The 20,838-nt window shown below is 40.7% G+C and overlaps 1 protein-coding gene across 4 annotated transcripts in view; it reads left to right on the top strand.

Annotated features, from left to right (window-relative positions):
* The first annotated feature begins 256 nt into the window (after nt 1–256).
* Nucleotides 257–20,838, top strand: part of SH3BGRL2 (SH3 domain binding glutamate rich protein like 2) — a 37,854-nt gene continuing 17,272 nt past the window's right edge. For 2 of the 4 annotated variants that reach the window (XM_088162125.1, XM_088162126.1), the window contains exon 1: nt 5,948–6,031. In XM_088162125.1, coding sequence (XP_088018251.1) covers nt 5,963–6,031 — 69 coding nt within the window. In that variant the 5' untranslated portion in view covers nt 5,948–5,962. Of the gene's footprint in view, nt 530–5,947; nt 6,032–20,838 lie in introns of those variants that run through there. The other 2 variants (XM_088162128.1, XM_088162127.1) reach the window with 2 other exon arrangements.

Below are 20,838 nucleotides of genomic sequence, written 5' to 3'. Positions count from 1 at the left end.
GGCAGCGCACCTGGAGGGCGGCACAAGCTCCTCTCAGCCTCTCCCAGGGGCACGGGGGCAGCCCCGGGCGCTGGGGCACGGCAGCTGGGGCGGGCAGGTTGCCGCATGCCTCCGTTTCCCCGGCAGCCGGGGGCGGGCAGGCTCCTTCCCGGCTCCCTCCTGGCTCCGCGCTACGGCTGTCCCCGCCCGGGGAGGACTACAGCGCCCGTCGGTCCCTGCGCGCCGCCCACACACCCCCGCCTCTCGCCGCTATCGCTGCCTCCTGCCAGCCGGGAGCCCGACCCGGCTCGCCCGAGAGGGGCTGCGCTCGCCGGGCAGGGCAGGGGGTGCTGCGGGCGGTGCCCACGCTCGGGGGCGGCGGCGGCGGCGGCGGGGTGGAGCTGGAGCTGGAGCTGGGCGGCCCCGTCCCGTGCGGGGGAGCGGCTCCTCGCAGCCTCGCTGCCCCGTCCCGACCGCTCCTGTCGCCGCGGCTCATGAGGTGAAGATGGTGATCCGCGTCTTCGTCGCCTCCTCCTCGGGCTCGGTGGCGGTGAGTGGGAGCGAGCGGGGGGAGCAGGGAGAGGAGCGCGGCCGCCGCGGGCAGGGCTCAGCCTGCGGGGCCGGTGACTGCCGGGGCTGGCAGCTCGTCCTCCCCGAGCTGCCCAGCCCAAGCTCGGCTCCGAACCTTGTCCCCGCACGCCGGCACGGACCCCAGTCCGTCCGTGGGCTGCCCTGGGACGCGGCGCTGAATTTGCCGCGGTTGCGTGTGCGATGGGGGCGGAAAAGGCAACTCTCCTCCGCAGGGCTGCCGAAGCTTAACTAGTTCGTAAATTGCCTTAGGCAAACCAAGCACCCCGAAAGCTTTGTAGGGGACAAGTCTTGGGGGTGTTTAAAGGATCTTAGAGGTCGTTACGTGGGGCTGAACTTTCCCTGTTGGGAGGCGATCAGCGGCGCGGTGCAGGGGAGACCATCGCGAGGGGAGCCGAGCCCGGGCAGGTGCGGTGTCTCGGTGCCTGCCACCCTCGGCACGGTGGACAGATAAATACAAGGAGAGCCTGGGGACAGGCTTCAGGCCACCAGCACCTCTCTGCATTAAGAAATACTCTGGAATAGGTACAGACTCGCTTTTGAAGGGCATCTCTGTGTTCTCTGTTTAATTGAAGCTTGTACATCATTCTCTTGTTAAATTAATGATGCCTATGACCTATGAATTTCCATATTTTCATATAAAGTGACAGCTTTCTGTTAAGGAAATCTGGATGTAAACGTCCTACTGAATTCGTTTTGTAATAAGAAACATCAAAAGGATTTCGATATAATTGATATTCTTTATGCTTCAGCCGTGAGGGCAGCAGCACTTTTTGTGTTGCAGAAGGACGTAGCACATTCCTATCTGAAGGTTTATTGTGTATTCAGTTCATTCAGCCTTTTACTGTGTGGATCTAGTTTTCAGTTCAGTAACATGATGACAGGTATGTGTTCTGTTTTGGCATGAAGGGTTTAAAATGCTTAATGGCTGCATTACAGCTAATAACAACTAATTATCAATTTCAGTAGCCAACTGAGTAAACGCAGCATCTTCAGAACTCTGTAATCCTTGTCCATCAAGCATCCCTAAGAGAAACATCATCTTCCCTGCATGGGTAGTTGGTTCGTGCTGTGGTAGTGTAGCATTGCTGCTTTTAGTTTCGGTTTCATGCCCCATATGCTGAACAACATACATAGTTTTGTATTTAATTTTTTTTGGAGGGGTAGAAAAGGGCTACATAATTCATTCACCACCATCTCCAGTCTGTAAGGAGGTTATTGATAGGAGTTTTGATTCTGCCCTCTCCGTACCCTGTCTGCCTGCAAGGTGCATATGCAGTTAGCAGAGCAATATAATCCTAATAACTATCTATTAACCCAGCAAACCAAATCTGAGTTTGACAAGCAATTTAAATTGCGTATCAGTTCTCTTGCTGACTTTTTTTTCTGGGTTGGACAAGAAGAAGATGACAGAATATGGGTAACAGTTTGCATGCCGGTGATAGTCAACTTTCTTTCTCTAGTCAGCAGTACATTTGAGTGCAGCCTAACCAGAGCAGAACAGATGATTCCATGACTGAAGGTACTGTTATAAAGGGCCAGAGCTCTGACATCGCTTTTCTGTCATTTTTTTTATCTGTGTTATCACAGCATTTAAGAACTTTAATTATAGGCTAAGTTCCTGCTGTTCTCAGCGTTGCATCATGGAGGCTTTTCTGTAGGCTTTGCAGGGGGTGTCCTTAGATCCAGGCTAAGGATGGAGGAAAAATGACGAAGAGAACACTATTATTAGCTAGTTATGTGGGAATCTGCATCTGGAGAAGAAGGTGGTTACTGTATTTCATGTCTCTAAAGAGTTTTAAGGGAAGTTTTAAACTTATTATCATCCTTCTAGAGCTAAACATTAGTGAAGGGAAACAAGTATTTGAGTCATGCAGTTGTCATCTCCTCCAGCCTTCAGCACTACATTAGCCATTTTTTGGGATCCTGTGCAATTCACGAGACAGAATTATTTTGCCATCGAGAAAAATGAGTATCCCATATAGATCCTACTTTGTCTCCTACTAAAAATGGTGTCAGAATCCATGGTTTAATTTCTACCTGTAAGTCAGTTTGAGTCAAATTGTAAGCTAGCTGCTTGTAAGAGTGGATGTTTCTCAGATTAGTATCTGACCTGCTGTAATTGACCAGAAACTTCTATATGTAATGCTGACTGACAAAAAAAAGCAGTGTCATTGTGACATAATTATTTTTCCAATCTCTCTAGACATACTTTGTTAAATTACTCTTTATTTTAAAATAGAAAGTCCATGTAGTCTCTAGAGTACGCTTTTGTTTTGGCTAATGAGCTAAACTCTTTGTGTATGACTCCTTTTGAAGTCTTCAGAATACCCAGGTCAAATGATAGGCATTTGGCTGAAATATTCCTGAGAAATACACTGATTGTATACTCAGTGTTTGCACAAATATAACTTTATCTGGAAACTACTAAAGTATTTCTTGATCTCGATACTTGGTGTAATTTGTTTTGTGTTAAAGAAGATAAAAATATGTAACTGTCACACGCCATTCTAAGATTCTAGTGCATAAAATATTTTGAGGATCATTCCGAAGAATGAGAAGAGGAAGTAGTTGAAGTGAATGAGAAGGAGGCAAGAATAATGTGAATTTTCCCTTCCTTTGGTTTTGGAGTTCTCCCTGCAGCATCGTCTAAACATCTGAAAGATCTTAGACCCCCGAGAGGTTAATTGTTGTTAATTGTTTCATAAAATTTGTAATTATAAACGCTTCATGAGCTTAAAATAACTCATAGATCCCAAACTGTAGTTGCTGCTTGAGTGGAAACATTGATCTGGAGTGTTCAGGGAAGCTGGACAGTGGGTTTAGCCTGTAGGGACGCTGTAGAGGAGTTTCTGAGACCTTGTGGGAAGGGAGGAGGATGGCATTGTGCGTGCGGGTACATTTCTAAATCATCTCGTGTTGTTTTAAGCATGCATTAGGCGGATTCAATTGAATTGCAATGCGAAGCCTCTGAATAGGCAGACAGGCATGTTTCTACAAGCCTTACTGTCTCCTGCTCTTTCTGACCTGAATTTCTACTTGTGTTGGTAAGCTGTGTCTCAAATTCCAAGCACTTCTTTGTGGGGCTGGGGAGGCAGGCTTTGCTACTCCTCCCTGATAAGGACAATCAATGTTCTTTTGTGCCTAAGAGAAAGGTAACTTTTAAAAGTAGCCTTTACTTTTCTCACTCAGCAGTGCTTACTGTTTTCAGGAAATGGTTTATGCCCATGTTTTTCACCAAATCATTCCAAAGCAACTATAATTTTATCTGTTTCACTTTCTCCAGTCTATCAATAAAAATTTATACTTGTGCTACTGTACTATGTACGGACTCAAATGGTTTTCAGTGTTTTAAAGCAGCTTTACGTTTGTCAGGAAGCTGGTAGTATGAGCTAAATAACTTTGAGTTTGGAATTCCTACAGTTATCTATAAATGCCAAACCAGAAAAGACTTCAGTCTTGCAGCTAGAAGGCTGAAGGTCAGGTAAGGAGAATATCACTGAAGAGCTGTTAAATAATGGAGAACCTTCAAACAGCTGCCTCTTGTACTTCTTTGTGGTATTAATTTATTGAAGCTTCATCTGTTGAGCTGAACAGATAATATAGGGGAATTAAGGAAGTAATGGTATATTAGGTACAATCTACTCTGACTAGTGAGATATGTGGAAAACTTTCCCATTGAAATTTTTGTATGCTCACAAGATGAGAAAAACAGATCACTGAAATGAATTCCTTTTAGTGCACAAAGGTAAGTGCTACCCACATTTTTCAGGAGAACATATTTGGGATGATAGGAGAGTTTGGAGAGGAGCAGCAACAGCCTGGAAAGAATAGACTGTTTTAAAAGACCAAAACTTGGACTTTGACTCTTGCAACTGAAGAGGATTATGGATATTTTACTCGGAAGCTTGATAAGATAGGTGCAGTTATAGTTAAATTGTTTCTATAGCAAATATTAGTTTTATGAGACTAAAGCTCTCCTTTTGATTAAGCGTATTATGGAAGTCAAATGAGTTGGATTTTTTGTTTCCTGGAATGACTTTAAATCACATTATAAAACATTGGAATGTCAGAATAATTATAGTCATGTTTGTTTGGTTCACTTGTTGTTGGGTAATGTAATGGAGACAAATACAGTGCTAGCATTCTTAAGGTTAAGCTGGTTTCCAATGGATGATGAATTTCAACTCCACCCTTGTTTGTAAAAAGTCATTGTAACTCAACATTTTTCATAGCACTTCTCAGAAAGATTGTGCTTGTTGTTAGAGTTATGGAATAAGTTAACTTAGAATATGTCACTTCTAGAATATCCACCATCTTAACTTTTTTTTTTTTGGTTTGCCTCTCTGCACCCCAAAAGCACAACAATCAAAACTGAAAGTGATTTGGTTGGGTGATACAAGTGCCTTTTGAGAAAACAGTATTAGTTATGGTGGTCATTTGGAGGGATTTACAACTTGTATGTGATTTATGCAAATTCAACTAAAAAAAAAAAAGCTGTGTAAGTTATAAATATTATCATGATTTTTTAATATTTGAATTTTGTAACATCAGATCAGAGCAGCAGGTAAGCTAGCTTTTCAGAAATAAGACAATAATCTTTACAGTTGGAAGTGATCCTGCAGTGTTTACATGGGAAGTAGCAGTATTTTAAGTGCTGTCTACATCTGTCAACTTGCTGAGGATACACCTGTTGGACTGGATCCTCATAGCCTGATTTATGAATCACACATGAACATCATGAACACCACCTGTTCAAGGTGGTGGTGCTTTTGTGCACCTACAGGGCACTGCTGTAACCACAGCAGTGATACTGGAAGAAAAAAGCTGGATCCTTGCTCAGTCACTGGACACATCATATGTATCGACATCTTGGACATTAGCAATTATATTAGGTGCATAGGAGAGGTCTGGGGACTTTCTAGACCTAGTCCCTGTGACAAACAAAATTAGTTCATTCTTCCTCAAGTTTCTTATTATCAGGTCAGGTGACTCATATTCATCTTTGCTGGCTTCTGTCAGTCCTGTTTTCAGGGTTGTGGAAGTGAGAGCCTGAGAGCCTCACTCATGACTGAATTCTGTGAGGCAGGGAGGTCAGTGTTGAAGGCTTTAGGTGGTTTTCACCTTAAGACTCGCTGTCTGTGCATCTAGATTTCAGGTCTTTATTCCAAGTAACTCTAAGCTCTAGTTCCATTCTCCTGCCTTGTGATGGAGAGAACTGTGAGCCTGTGAACAGCAGTTCATATTGCTTAAGGAACGTGTTCAGGAGGGAGCTGAATGTGAACCCGAGTCACAAGGGTACAGGCTGAACTTGTGTATGGTGTTTAGTACCTAACTGTTGCACCATTCTTGTATGCTCTAGTGCTTTTCAAATATTTGCATTTCTTCTTGGCAGATGGATCATGTCAGAAATAATGCTACTTTAAAGAACATTCTTTGGACTACACAGCATCATGTGCAGAAGGTTGGTTACCGACCTTTGATTACAATTAGCTGTAATAAAACTTCAAAGGAGGTATTGTTCTGACTGAGCTTATGATGACTTTTCCCCTTTGTTTTTCTATAGAGTACAGCAGTATCAGCATGCAAGTCCCCAAATGGACATGTGTCACTAATGGTGACCTGCTCTCCTAAATCTTCCACCGTACTGTTAAAGTCTAGAAATTCTTTTTCCTAACTCTGGTCATAGTGATTTAGTGGTCATGCAGTGATTGCTGGATGTTGCATATAACTGAATTTCATTATAATAAATGAAAAAGAATATTGAAGTTAAAGCAACTTGCATGCAATTTATTAGTACAAATTTCTTAGGAATGTTCAGAAATTGGGAGTTGTGGAGAAATAGCATTTAAGGAAATTTGTCGTTATATAATATCAGTATCACATTCACGTTTATCAATCTGAGTGCAACTTGAAGATAGAAAATTGTCACTGAGCTGGTAACCCAGAGTGTATCTCTTTACTGGCAAGTAGTCTGAGGACAATGGCTTCCTCACCTGCAGCCTCAAGTGCTGGCCCCCTTAGAGAGCCTGTCCAAAAGGAAATGCTGCAGTCTTGTTTTCCTTACAGTGTGGAAGCTTGATAAGAAGAGTAATGAACGCAGAAACACACTACTCTATGGAATCTATTCCTAGTTGAAATCTACTGTATCCAAAAAACCATGCTCATGTTCTTGTATATTAGCGTTTTTTAACAGCTTAATTTTTTAGTAAGTTTTTAGAGGATAGTTAACATTTTGCAAGCCCCTTAAGTTGGTAAATTTCTTCCTTGGTGAGGTGAGGGTAAATGTTGAAGTGATGGTGGTGTTTCTTACCTGTGACTGTCAATGAAAATGGTATGCAGATAGCTGCCAAAGCTCAGAAGAGTTTCTGAATTCCTCAATAGCCAAGAGATTGATTCCATAATCTTCTTTCCTGGGGTTGGTGTGCTGTTTAGTTGGCACCCGTTGGATGGGCAGATGGACTCAATTCAGAGACCTAAGTCACTATTGTCTGTCATGTCTGAAAACATCAGATTTCAGTGTGTCTCATGTAGATGAGCAAAGGGTGACCTGATCTTTCAAGGAATGACTCAAAGTTGTTGGTGACTGAGCTGAAGCAGTAACTGAGATACAAACGTTGTACAGGCAATTCATTTAACATAGTTTGTCTTACTCCAAGAGAGCACAGACACAACTTCCTTTCTGGTCTTATATGGACTGTAGACCTCCATCTGTGAAGTATTTTGGGGTGAAATCTTTTAATTCTTCAGTTCAAAGCTGAGGCAGTCCTTCTACTCAGGTGTGCTACTTTACTGCAAGATATTTATCACCATTCTGAAGGGGTTGAATCTAAAGCATGTGGATATCCTCCTTTTGTGGTCATAAGAGCTACAATTATGAGGAACTTAGTTATTTTTTTATATTATATAAAAACAAGCTATTTCTATCTCATTAGTGGGGAAGGGAAAATCAATTTGATTTGCATCAGTAAACAAGCTTATTTAGTCTAAATTTAATATTGTACTTCACTGTAATTTAATTTGGTACAAAGAAAAGGGGGTAATTGTCTAGCTAGCTGGTTTCTGAAAAGAAGTTCTTAGGAGATGCAGGTTGTTCAGGGAGTCAAGTGAATCATCAGTGACAGTATGCTCTTCTGTTGCTGCCTATCTGCCTTGGGTAGGACAGACCTTATCTTCACAGTTAAGGGTTCCAGGATTTGTTATTGTTGGTTTTGCTGCTCTGTCCTAGATAACTAATACCCATCATTCCTACTAAGACAAAATGGGAAAATACAAGGTGTTGGTCATTTTACTGCAAGGAATAAACTTGCAGAAGTTAATGCCTGGGAATGACATTTGCATATGTGTCAACTTGTATTTTATTTAAATGTGCATATGTAGATATGTACTTTTGCATACACACATTTATATGGAGATATATATATATATATATATCTCCATATATGTGGATATAGAGATATGTATGTTTATGTATACATATTTGCACCTTTCAATCTCCAGTAGATGCTAATTATCCCTCAGTAAAAATAAGCCACTGATTTTAGCATTCCCAGAAGAGAAATAAAGTCCTAATGCCTTTAGGATGCTCAAGATATCTCAGCACCTGTTGGGGCCGTGTCAAAAATGCCTGCTCCTTTATTGCAGCTGTGGATGTCTATCTTCAGTGTAAGCTAGAGTGCTGAAATCATGGTGCTTGCTCACCTATCTCTATTATTCTATGTTATTCCACCTGTACTTAAAAGCTTTATTTATGTACCTTACTTCAGCTAATGAGTTGTTTGCACAATATCAGAATACCAACCTAAGATACCCACCAATATGATTGTGCTGGCTAATGGGGACATACAGTGGAATAAAACAGTTCCCTTCCTACTCAGGAAAAAGGTAACATCGATGTAAACAATGTTCCAAAGGTTTTTACCTGACAGCTCTAACAGGGATGGCAGGGGCATTTGGAGACCTTCGTGGTAATAATTCAAAGTTGCTCTTCTGCCTGTTGCAGAGCTCCAGGACTGAACACCTGCCTGTGTTCTGGCCTATTTCAGAGCTCCAGGACTAAACACCTGGCTGTATTCTGACCTCCTCTATCACAGCTGTGAGCATTTGCCTTCGTGGGTGCTGAGGTGGGCGAGTGGTACATTGGCCCATGGCACAGAGCATCTGCAGCACCAGGCATGTCCAGTTGTGCCCTGTCACAGGGGTAATAATGACTTATGGCAAAGCCCTGAACAACCACAGTTTCTGGCTTTCTGAATGTCCCATTTCATGAGGTTGTTCTGTTGCAAACTCTACCAGCAGGGTTAATCTCAGAGCTTTTGTTTGTGAGAAGAGGCTTGAAACTATGAACTTGTACTTCATATTAAATGCAAATCAAAACCTGATTGGGTGTGTTCCATTCACACATGCTAACATGCCTTCCTATTGGCTTTTGGATTTTTATACTCTTACAAAGGGGCAGAATATTGTTTACCTCCATATGTTGGGAGATACAGCCTGTTGTGATTATTTTCACCAGTCTATGTAGCACAGGTCCTCTGAATTCACTGGATAGGTCCCACTTGAAGCAAGAAAAAAAAATCATCAGAATTTAACAGTGGAAATTCTATTAAAATTTTCACAAGTTTGTTTTGTTTTCTGGCATTTTCATAGGCTGCAGGGGATGATATTGGATATTGTCAGTGCTATTAAAACCTTTATGAGTCATTATTTGGAACAATTTAATAGTAACATTACAAATCGATTAAAGACTGGTTTCTTAGTCTCTGTTTTTCAGAGAAAATCAAGTGAATTTTTGTGTCCCTTCATTTGAAAGGAAGTTTCTTTTGATCTGATGAATAATAGAACATCAGCAACTGTCATTAAATTGCTGCAGGGTTAGTGAAATTATCATCCCTGTCCAATCTAAAGAAATGTAGTTCAAGTATGCTTTAACCTTTGATCTGGATCTGCATCTCCTAAGGTCAGATAGTCTTTCTGAAACATCACTAATTGAGTGATCTGATAGGTTTATGTAGAAACAGAGACAGGAGTGGCATTTGAAGGATGTAGATAGCATCACATTCTTCAGTAGGAACCAGCCAGGAAGCTAAAATTAGTTAGAAAAGAGATACAAAACTAATCTTTGATCAAAGAAGACAGCTGCTATGAAGGCCCTGATGTGCAAGCAGTCCTTTCACTAGCTTGCCTGCAGCAAGGTCTGTTTTCTAGTAAAGGTTCCCAGCATCAGGCCCCAGGGAAGTCAAAAGTCGGTGGATTTATGCAGCTTGGTATTCTGCAATACCTTTGGCTATGTGGAGGTGACTCATGTTGACCTTACAGGAGACATGTCTGCAGTTTATGGGATAATAATCAGATGGCTGCTGTGTTTGGGGATGCACCTTGTCACTAAGAAATGTGTCTGCAGGAGCATAAAAGAAAAGAAAAATTAGATACAGAGCTGCAAAAACACACAAGCCACACAGATATAGTTGTATTTGTTGTAAGAGAAATAATGTTGACATTTGTTAATAAGGTTAGATACCTTGTTCTGCTCAGTTGAGTCAAAGATAATTTTGTTACTGATCTGAATAATAGCAGTGGCAGTCAGCCCTGGTTTAGACAATCCATCCTCCTAGCCTTACAAAAACAAGAGAAAATGTTGCAGTAATATAGTCCAATTTTATCTGAAATACAACAATTGTCTCAAGCCACGGGTGCATTTTTCTGTTGCAGTTTCATATAGTGCTGAGAAAACCTGTAAATATCTGCAAAAACTTAGCATAATGAATTCTGGATGACTTGCACTGCTGTTACTGCTTTTTTTAAAGTGCATCGTCAGGGGTGTGTATATCTGTAGTTGGCAGAATGACACATCTGTGCTGTGTGGATAGTAACTGTCAGGAGAAAATAGCATTGACAACTTTATTTCACAAATTTGTGTTTGAAATTCTTGAGAGCATGTTGGAATCATAGTATCTCTGCTCCTTTAAGGTGAAAGAAAAAGTAAATGCAAGCATTGTCCTTTTTAAGGAAAGGCTAGATGTTTTTTCCAAGTGGTCAAGGGGACTTATCATTCCTCCACATTCATGGAGGAGGATTAGTACCTGTGTGGGAATAATATGGCTGTGGCATATTATCCAGAACAGGATTCTGCATTAAACCCAACATGCCACAGCTGGGCTTGACAGTACTGCAGTCCTCAAGCTTGCCTTAATGTGCTTTAAACCCTCTGCCTTGCTGTCAGGAGACTGCTGCACGTGGCACCTTATGGATCCACATTCTGCATCCACTGCCTCTTGCTTCAGAAAAAAATGGAGCTGCAGTTGGGTGTACCTGGGTGTTGGGCTACGGGCCTTGACAAAATAGAGAGGGTGCAGCTCATGGTTGTGGCAGGAGACGGTCAGAAGAGCTTGTATCTTGTGTGGCAGAACTAAGACCCCACCCAGATGAAACAAGGCTAATTGCTTGTTACTTCTCCTGGACTGCTAGGTGTTTTTTTTCCATTCTAATAGATAAGTAATCCTATGCCGCTGGGCTTCGCTGCTTAAAGCTAGTGAGAAAAAAGAAACATGTCCTACTTTTTTAGTGCTGAAAATTTTCTTTTATATCTCATTTGCAATAAATACAGAAAATACAGCTGGGAATGCTTTATTCATTGTGACAAAACAATGTGACTGATAAATACAGAGAACTAGTTCAAACGCTTTCTGTGTTCTGCTGACTCACCTCATCACAAAAAATGTCAATTCTGTGTTTTCATCTTAGGAGTTCAGGTGGTAAACATGTTACATAATAGGAAATGTGTGTGAATCTCATCTTAGGAGGATTTTTGGTTTTGAAACTTTTTTCTTCACGGGATTTAGAGCAGAATGGAATATTTCCTTTGGAAGCAACTTACAATGATCATCTAATCCAACTACTTGACCACATCAGGGCTCACCAGAAGTTAATTAAAGCATGTTATTAATGGCATTGTGTAAATGTGTCTTAAACAATGAAAAGCTAGGCAGCCTATTCCAATGTTTAACTGCCTGTGAAGAAAGGCTTCCTTATGACAAGTCTGAACCTCCCCTGACAAAGGTATTACACATCCCATCACCGGATACCAGGGAGAAGAGATCAGCACCTCCCATTCCCCTTCCCCTCCTCACAAACTATAGGGAGCCATGAAGTCACATCTCAGCCTCCCTTTCTCCAGACCTGACAAGCCCAGGGCCCTCAGGTGCTCCTTACAGGACATTCCTTCCAGCCCCACCACCAGCTTTGTTGCCTTCCTCTGGATGCATTCAAGGACCTTCATGTTCTTCCTAAGCTGTGGGGCCCAGAGCTGCTCAGGGTACTGGAGGTGGGGCAGCACCAAGGCTGAATGCAGTGGGATAATCATCCCTCTGATCTCCTGGTGATGCTGTGCTTGGTGAACCCAAGGGTGTACGTTGCCCTCTTGGCTGCCAGGGCTCACTGCTGAGCATTAGAGAATTTGTTTGCTTTCCAAAATCTGCTTATCAAGATGGTCTCTTTGATGCTATTTCAGTGAACTTTAATCAATTATTTAAACAAATATTTAATGTTTTAGGAAAATAAAGAAACAAAATGGATTAATCATATTTTGCTTCCCAAAATCATAATTCTACCAAGTAAGCTGGTGCATACAACAAAGCAACATCTCTAAATCCCTGTAGATTTTTAGCTGTAGCAGTTTTGGACTCCCGTGTGCAAACTATCCTCTACTCTGCTTACTCTGCACAACTGTGAGACTGAAAGATCAACTTTCTGTTCCTCTATGCAGGACTGAGTTTCCAATAGTTTAGACTTGACAGTTCTCATCTACCTTGATGAACTGAAACTTTGTTGGGGAGCAAAGGATATTCTTCAAAATGAGACAAATGGAGAAATCAGAAGAAATAAACATGAATGAATGTAATATAGCATGGAGATCAGAGAACAACTTGCATTTAGTTAGTAGGCACTGAAAAGTAGTTGAAATAATAAGAGTTGCAGTTATACTTGTATTTATGTGAATGTATTTTGAAAAGGAAGATAGATGTTGTTTGTTGAAAGCAACATCTTCTTTCGTGATGCAAAATACTTGCTATAAATATGCCACTTTGACAAAAGGGAATAGTACGAGGAGGAGTTAAATGCAGAATACCAAACAGGAGATTTAAATTATTCTCTGGCATCTTTGAAAGGTTTCTGCTGGAAAAATACATGAAAATAACACTTTATTTTTAACCGCTCTCTTGAACTACTGAAACATATGGTAAATTGCAAACAAAAACATCTATCTATTGAAAGAAGTTAGCTGCCAGCTAAGATTTGAGTTGTTAGCCTTTTGAAGCAATAGTCTAGCCCTGCAGGATGGTTCCATCAGGAGAAGTTGTTGGTAGCTGAGAATATGTTTTACAAACCCCTGAGATCTTACAAGATGGTCAAAGTTTCTCCTGTCTCTTGTTGCTAGTCACTCAACTTGGTTTAAAAGGGGAAAAAAAAAGGTCTTAACACATAATTCTAATCATTTTGGCAGAGGCATTTTTAAAATCAGATGAATTTATGGGCAAACTCTGGTAATTTGCCCCATTTTATTTAGAGGTGAAGAACCATTGAAGAACCAACACGCTTTCCCAGTGCCCTCATAAGAAAATACCTAAGGCTGGAAAAGATCCTGTATATGCAGTGAAAATACAATTTCAAGCATGCATTTTGTCAAATAGAAATGTTTTCAGGATAGAGCAATTCCACAGATTCTTCCTGTATGTTATAATCTAAACTGGCAGCAGGCTTTGCAAGCTCCCCTACTAGAACAACCAGATTTGCATCCTGACCTTTAATCTGGCAGTCACCTGCTGCTTGCCAGGCTGGGCAGGGAATCTTCTGGCCCTGTTACTCAGTCTGCATGGAGTCCTTTGGCTCTTATTCTGTCTCACTAATTTGGAGCTGCCTGTACCCTCAGTGAGACTTCCAGGTTCTGGTACAATTCCTGCTGCGCAGTCTTCAAGTTTCACTTTGTTTTAGCCATTTTTTATTTCCACAGCAATGCTGTATTTTTTGTTTTGCATTGATGCGATAGAAAAAAAATCACACTTTAATTGGAAGGTAGATCCAGCATCAATTGTATTCTTATTCTTTTGATGAGGAAGCAGTGAGCCAAAATTTGGAGTTCATAACATCTATTTTCCTACAGTCCATCAGAGACTCCTGTGTAAATGGATTTTCAACACTGTAAGAACACATTGTTCCTACTGCAATTGGAAAATTATAGAATCACTTACTTTATTTGTGTATATCGGTCGCAAGTCTTGCTTCCCAAAATACAAACTAATTCAAGAGAAGCAGACTTGAGTATGACTTCAGAGGCTTTTTCAGCTGCACACATCTCAAAGGCTCCCTGTATGACACTGTCTGTAAGTGATTTTTCTGTAGAATGTTGTCTTTTTCCTTTCTTGGTCTTTCCTCTTTTTCTGTTTCTTCTATTTTTGTCTCTCTTTTTCCCTTTGTGCTTATTGAAACAATACCTGGTAAATCCGTGAGGAAGCTCCCATCATCTCTTGTTTTTAGCAGAGACAGTTGTATTTATACTTGCTAAAAACTCCTTTTTCTTCAGAATGTTACTCTGTTATTTTCATAGAGAGCAATGATTTCAGACAAACTGCCTTAAATAATAAACTTTTCCCCTCACCTTGTGATAGACATATGTGCACACACATAGAAATAGATTTAAATGCATTTATCAGAATGCAACATCTGGCGAGGAAAATATGAGGCTTGCAGGCATTGGACACGGAGCAGTTTAACTGTCTTTGTAGCTTTATAGAAAATGTTTTAATTTGCTGACTGCTTGTGATTAAGAATCTCTTTAAAAAAAACCCAAACCTGCCTCAAATTTTAATTGCATTTCTTAAATATTGGATTCTTTTCAAAGTTACCACACAAACATTGCACAGAGGGAAAGGTGTGCAGAGTCCTTGGCTAAGCAGTATCTCAGCAGCTCCCAGAGACCTGCAGACTGATTTTGCATAAAGCTGAACAGCTTGCCCTCCCACTTTAATAGTGTTTCATATTGTGTGTCCCTAATTATGTCTCTGTGTGCAAAGCAGAAGGTTGCTGCTAGCAGGAGACCAGGGCAGTGCTAGCTGCATGTGGCCACTGTTCTGTTTCTCCTCAGGTTGAAAAGTTCTGTGGTTAGTTTGTAGGATATTGAAACATTTCTCTTTTTTGAGTGATGCCTTGAGGAGCTTGAACAGAGGCTACACACAGAGTTAAGGCGAATAAAATGGATATTTATTGTGAGGCCTACGAAAGGCCTACAAAAGCCACACCCTGTTAATATAAGTGCCACAGCCCCTGCCTGGCTGGCTCCAAGATGGAAGGAAAGGAGGGGGTTGGTCACAAAATCTCACTTTTATAGGTTCTGGTTAATTTGCATGAACCCACCCTCCACCTTTCCATGTAGTTTGTGCTTAGGGCCTGAAGTCTGGAGAAACTGTCCTTGAGTTCTTAACTAGAATAGGACTGATTTGTCTTCATCACCCTAGCACATCAGAAAAGCACATCCAAGGAGAACAGGAAAACTTAAAACTAAAGGCATCATGAGGATGAAGCATGCAGGTGCTTTTAGCTATTTGGAGGCCTGTTATAAGACAGTTTTCCTTCTGTCAGATGCAATGAGGTATTTGCTGTGGCAGAGAGCCACTCACTTTGCTTTCAGAAATAGTTATGCAATGCTGATTTTTGTTTATTTTCATTTTAAAATTTTCTTCTCTATGAACCTTCTCTTCATCACAGCTTCTTATTTTTTCATATGTACATAACAGAATTGTATTTTCCCGTGCCAAGAACAATGAATTAATCGTATGAACTTTTGTAAAGTTCTGTCACAGTGCTGTCATTTCACTGCAATAAAAATGCCAGGGGTCAGTTATGCTCTCCTTTCTGAAGTCAGGCAAAGAAAAGAGAAATTTGGCAGAAAATCTCTGTCACTACAGGTCTCAAATGAGGACCATGAGGATTTGCGTTTCAAGCTTGTGAATGCATGGGATAGTTTTTTATTGCTTCTTTATGAGAGCAGAAACATAGTGGAAACACGAGAATGTGTTAACACAGTTTAGAATTCTGTTCCTTTATTGTATTTAGGGCTTGTATCTGTTTGTTAGAGCATTATTCCTTCTACTCCTTATTATCTGGGAGTATATGTTAAGCCATGTCTATGTGAGAAGTGAAGATAAGTAATCCTCTGAGGTAGCTATACTACATCTGCATTTTACACTGCAACAGTCCTTTTGGTTATGTTTGCATGACTTGTAAAGGCAGAGGCTCACATACAATATTTTCAGTCGTGGGAGTGAGTTGAGCTTGTGTTTATGTAACACAAATGCTGCTTATGCAGTTCATATTTCAAATACCTGTAGCTGATCATGCTTTAGCCACTGCTGAGCCATTTTCTTAGGATGCAATTTTGTTCCTAATATTAACTGATGAGATTGTGGTGCTGACATTATTGATGCTCCTTCCCTTGTTCCCCTGGTTCCTGCATTATGCTTGTGTGAGGAAATCTGCAGGAGCTACTTGGCAGGAGGGAGGAACATTGTGTCATCTCAGTGACAGCCAGCAGTGAGATCTGCTGAGTTGTATCATCAAACTGCGCCATAAAGGTGCCCCTGCCAAATGCAATACATTCAGTTTTTGGCTGAGTCAGTCGATGGGTAATGTGACTGATGCAGTTCTGGAGTGAGGGCAGGTGTGTGGAAAGAGTAACCAAATAGAAAATGAAGGAAGAAAATTAGCAGGACCATCTCCATCTTTAGAGGCACAGGTGTGCCAGGCTGTGAAATAAGAGGTGAACTTAGACATGCATTCAATTTTTTTTTTTTTTTTTAAGTCAGGCTTCTAATATGTGCTTGCGGTCTGACAAGCCAGCCTAGAAGATAACCTCATAAGGCTTTGTTCTCACTCACCATGTGTGGTCTGAATATTTTTCGGGGTGGGAGTTTTTGTTAGAAAGTTGGCTATTTGTTCTTGGGATCTGTCTGGAATGAGTGGACAGTTCAGGCTAGGCTTTCAGTTCCTTCAATTCCAGGAGGTGAGATTGTAAAACAGCCAGTGCTGCACATCTCAGTCATGAGCCAGTGCATGGAGTGGTACCTGCTGTCATTCCCTCCACTTGCAGACAGAAATCCAGGGAGTGCCTTATTTCTAGCAGTTGTGGGATGGAGTCTACAGCAGAAGACCAACCTTCCACATCCACTTTGTGAGCACCAGACACTCAGCAACACTCCTGCTGTTGACACTGTGAAGAAATTTGAAACTGAGAATGTGTCTTCTTTGTCCCATTTATATTAACTGGGTTAATGAAAAAAGGCAGAAAAATTCTCTTTAATCATGGCACAGTTCCTATTAATATTGTGACCTGAGTCATCTTGCATATAGTAGAGTAGAAGTAATATTCTTTTATCCTGAATTAGGTAAATCCTGGACTACTAAGATTTTTGCAAGGTATTGAATATCTTGGTTAAAATAGTATAGAATTATGAAATGCAGCTGACTTTCAGTAATGAAGAGACCACATGCTGTGCTCCTCTGGTTCAGCAGTTGTCAGTCAGTAGGGAAGTCTTTCTAGACCAGAAGAATTTCTGAAAACAGGTTCAGGAAGCATAGACAGGGCAAAAAAGAAGGAAACTGTCTCTTGTTGGAAGTGATGAGAAGCTTTCAGGGAACTTTGGATAGAGGATGTAATCTGATTTTTCTAAACTTCGGCTCCAACCTGGACATGATTTATAATGGTAACATCCTCATTTTTTCATTCTGCTACTAAATGAGCAATATGATTTCTCTTGCTACCAGAGATCACTGTTCACCTTAGCTGGAGATCTGATATTAGTTGTGTGGGAAACAGCTTAGAACAGAACAGTTTTTAGTCTCGGAAAAGACATGATAAGTGAGGTGGCTGCAGTGAGGTGGATTCTGAGCAAAAGCAAATAAGTATTTCAAGGAAAGGCAGTCAATTAATTGTGGGAACAATTTGCAAAGACCATCTCTGTTATTATCAGTTCAGGAGAGGATCTTAGGGGGAAAAGAAGTCTGAAGAAACCCTTTACTCCTAAGAGGAATTAATTCAGGGATGCAGATAATCCCAGTGGTCTCACCTGGACTGACCTGAGTATGTCTTTGAAATATTTTTCAAAAGCAGTCTGGAAATGTATCCTCCTGTTACGTGTTGCAAATCAGTATAAAGAAATGAAAACTAGGACAGAAAGACACAATACTTTAGCTACAATAGACTTCCTTTATAAATTGGTTACTGATTAAACGATTAGCTTATTTTAGCAGTTTTATGTATCACAATGGACATCCTATTTTTGTTGCTTTTTAATCCTAATAAAGATACCAGCTCTGAATACAAGGATAAAATTGAGTTGTCTCTGGGGATTTTTTTCCTGTTTTAGTTTTGTGAATAGAAATATAGATTAACAATAAAACCAAACCCAGATAAATGATGTTCAGAAAAGAATTACCATGCTAAAAATAGGGGAGGCAAATGTTGAACTATAATAGCAGACCATAAACTCCATCAGAATTTTCTCACTGCATTTAATGGTAGATTAGGATCATATTACACAAAGACTTTTCTCTGAAACTTCACAGTGGATATATGTTTTGAAGGTGTATTTTACAGTGTCTTCTGGAGTGCTGAAAGGTATTAAGCCCCAAATATTTTGATGCTGGAGCAGTCTGTTGTGTAAGACTACAAACGCTTTCCCAAAGTGGTGTATGAATAGCCACAAGCCAAGTTTGCTGAACATGGTACCTCTGACAATGGAATTATTTTTTTCAGTTGCACCAGACTTGAGAAACCTTGGTGGTAGCAAGATGCTGTACAAAGAGTATTATCCACCTCCATAGTTTGTCAAGTGAGGATATATTTTTCTCCACTGGGCTCTTGACAGGACAGACTAGTGAGGAAGAGAGGACTGACACTGCTCTTTGTGCTGTGTTGCCTTTGCTCCGTGTTCCCTGTGGCCAAAGGCTGGGAGCTTTTGGGGCTCTGGGTAAGCACAGATGAGAGCTGCAGGCAGGATCGTGAGGCTGACGCATTTCAGCGGCACAGATCCAGTTGTAGGCACAGACAAAGGTCCTGTGGTTTTCTTGGGGAATAATCAGCTGGCTTCTGTTGTGACAGATGCTCTGAGCATCCATCTTAAACAACAAGGCTTAATTTAATACGATTTTAAATACAACTAATGCTCTTGTTTCAGTTTATAGGCCTGAATCAAATAAATTGAGGAGGAGAAAATGCTAGTTTTTTGGCTTGAAATTTTCAGGCTATTTTGTTTAGGTTTATGCAGCTGGTACATCCACAGCTGATAACTCATGCAGATGTTGTGTGGAGAATTGTAAGGCTTATGGCTAAAAAAACCCGAAAACCCCAATTTACTTCACTTCAACATTTTAATTAGTTTTATAAAAATAAAATGAGACATTAGGAAATTTGTGCATGTGAATTCTAATGGTGTGAACTGTAAAATAATAGGGATCTAACTGAATCTAAGTTGTTCAGTTTACAGGCTGCTGGGAGACAGCAGGTGATAATCCATGGTCCACCTGGATACACCTGTACTGGTGCATGTCCTGGCCCTGAGAATGGAGTGCTCTGGTACTCTGGAACTATTTGAAGAATGGTTGCTGGCAGAGTCTGCTTTGGCCAAGGCTAACTTAGAGTCTCACAAACAGCCTGTGGCCATGATTTAAATGTTGCAGCATGCCAGGCATCATTCCCAGTGTGCAATATGCAAGCAGCAGCTTTGAGAGGCTGCAGGTCTAATAGCTTTGGCCAGAGGATGCCATTTGGCCTTGGGGCCAGAGGGCTGGCCCAGCCACTCTGGAGTTGCTGATTGCTCTGACCAGTGCAGGAGGGATTTCACGTGAGTTTTGGTAGCACTTCGCTATAAGAAAATGACCTCTTCCACATATAATTTTAGACATGTCTTTTGTGTTTAATATTTAATATTTGTGTTAAGAATTTCTCTGTCACTTTTGTGTTCTTTTGCAGCTTCTTGTTGAAAGACAGAGGAAAATGTTTTCGTCTTTCACTTCTACACTTTGAATTTTTAGGGGTGTAATAAGAAACGTGTTGCCTTTGGTGCCATCAGTAATGAGGATGCAGTAATTTTGCTGTTGTTGATAGTGCATTACTCGTATGCAAGTTCAGGGGCTGCCCTCTCTATGAAAAAGTGATTCTTTCACATATGCCTAAAAACTTGTACCAGTGTTTGCAAATAAAGCAAAAAGAATAGGACACTGTGACACAAATTCAAAGCTTTGTATTTGTAGTTTCTTGGGATGGTTGCCTTATTTCAAGGAAATAAGAATTTCATCAGTATTACTTCCAATATTATGTATTTTTGTGATGCATTTACATAGATAGACTCGGTTGTGTGACAGGAGCAACTAGCACATGCATTTTGAAAATCCTCTGATTTCCAAATAGTATCTAGGTCATATGATACCCAGAGGCATCCACCTGGGCTTTATGCCAGCCAGCATGGATATGACACTCCAGGAGTACTGTAAAATTATTGAAGCTGAATTTTTTTTCGAATAACACTGTGATGATAGCTGTAAAAAATATGGCACATAATTTATAGTTCCTTTCTGAAAGTATTAATTTCATTAGATTGATGCAAGGAGTACACAGACTTTCATTTCAAAGGTTGCTGTCTTGATATAAAGTCCTATTTGAGGTAGAGGTTATCTTTACCTGAGTGTATCTCCTGGAAACTGTTGAGCTGCATTTAAAAAAATGTGTAGGTGTCTAGAAAAGCAAAAACGTGTGTAGCTGGGGTGGGTTTCTTTCAGATGTACTGACATGTTCATCTCAATGAACACTTTTAGGAGTGAATTCTTCTGGCACTTGCCAGGTTATTTACCTTGCATTTTTAGGTGCCTGTATACTTTAAATATGTAGCCCCTAATGTCTTTGAAAACCGACTGCCTCTTTTAACTTCTATTTCTGAAGAGACCCTTACAGTTTGCTTTTTAAAAATATCTTTAGAGGGTAAAGGCTCAAATTACCAAACCTGAATTAAACAGCCATATACAAGTGAAGTGGTGAAGAGGTGAAGAAATATAACCTTCACCAATATGTAAAGAGACAGCAGTGTTTAACTTTTATGAACTTAAAACTGAAAAAAATGTTTTCTCCTTTGTCTTTCTGAGTTTCATCCTATGAAAGTGGGATGGGAGAGGAGGAATGTAGTCAGATTTGTAAGCATGTCTATGTTATGGAGGACTTGCTCTGAC

Source organism: Sturnus vulgaris, chromosome 3 (assembly GCF_052056855.1).
Source record: "Sturnus vulgaris isolate bStuVul1 chromosome 3, bStuVul1.hap1, whole genome shotgun sequence".
NCBI lineage: Eukaryota > Metazoa > Chordata > Aves > Passeriformes > Sturnidae > Sturnus > Sturnus vulgaris.
The sequence above is the reverse complement of the archived record's forward strand: the minus strand, read 5'-3'. Positions and strand labels throughout refer to the sequence as shown.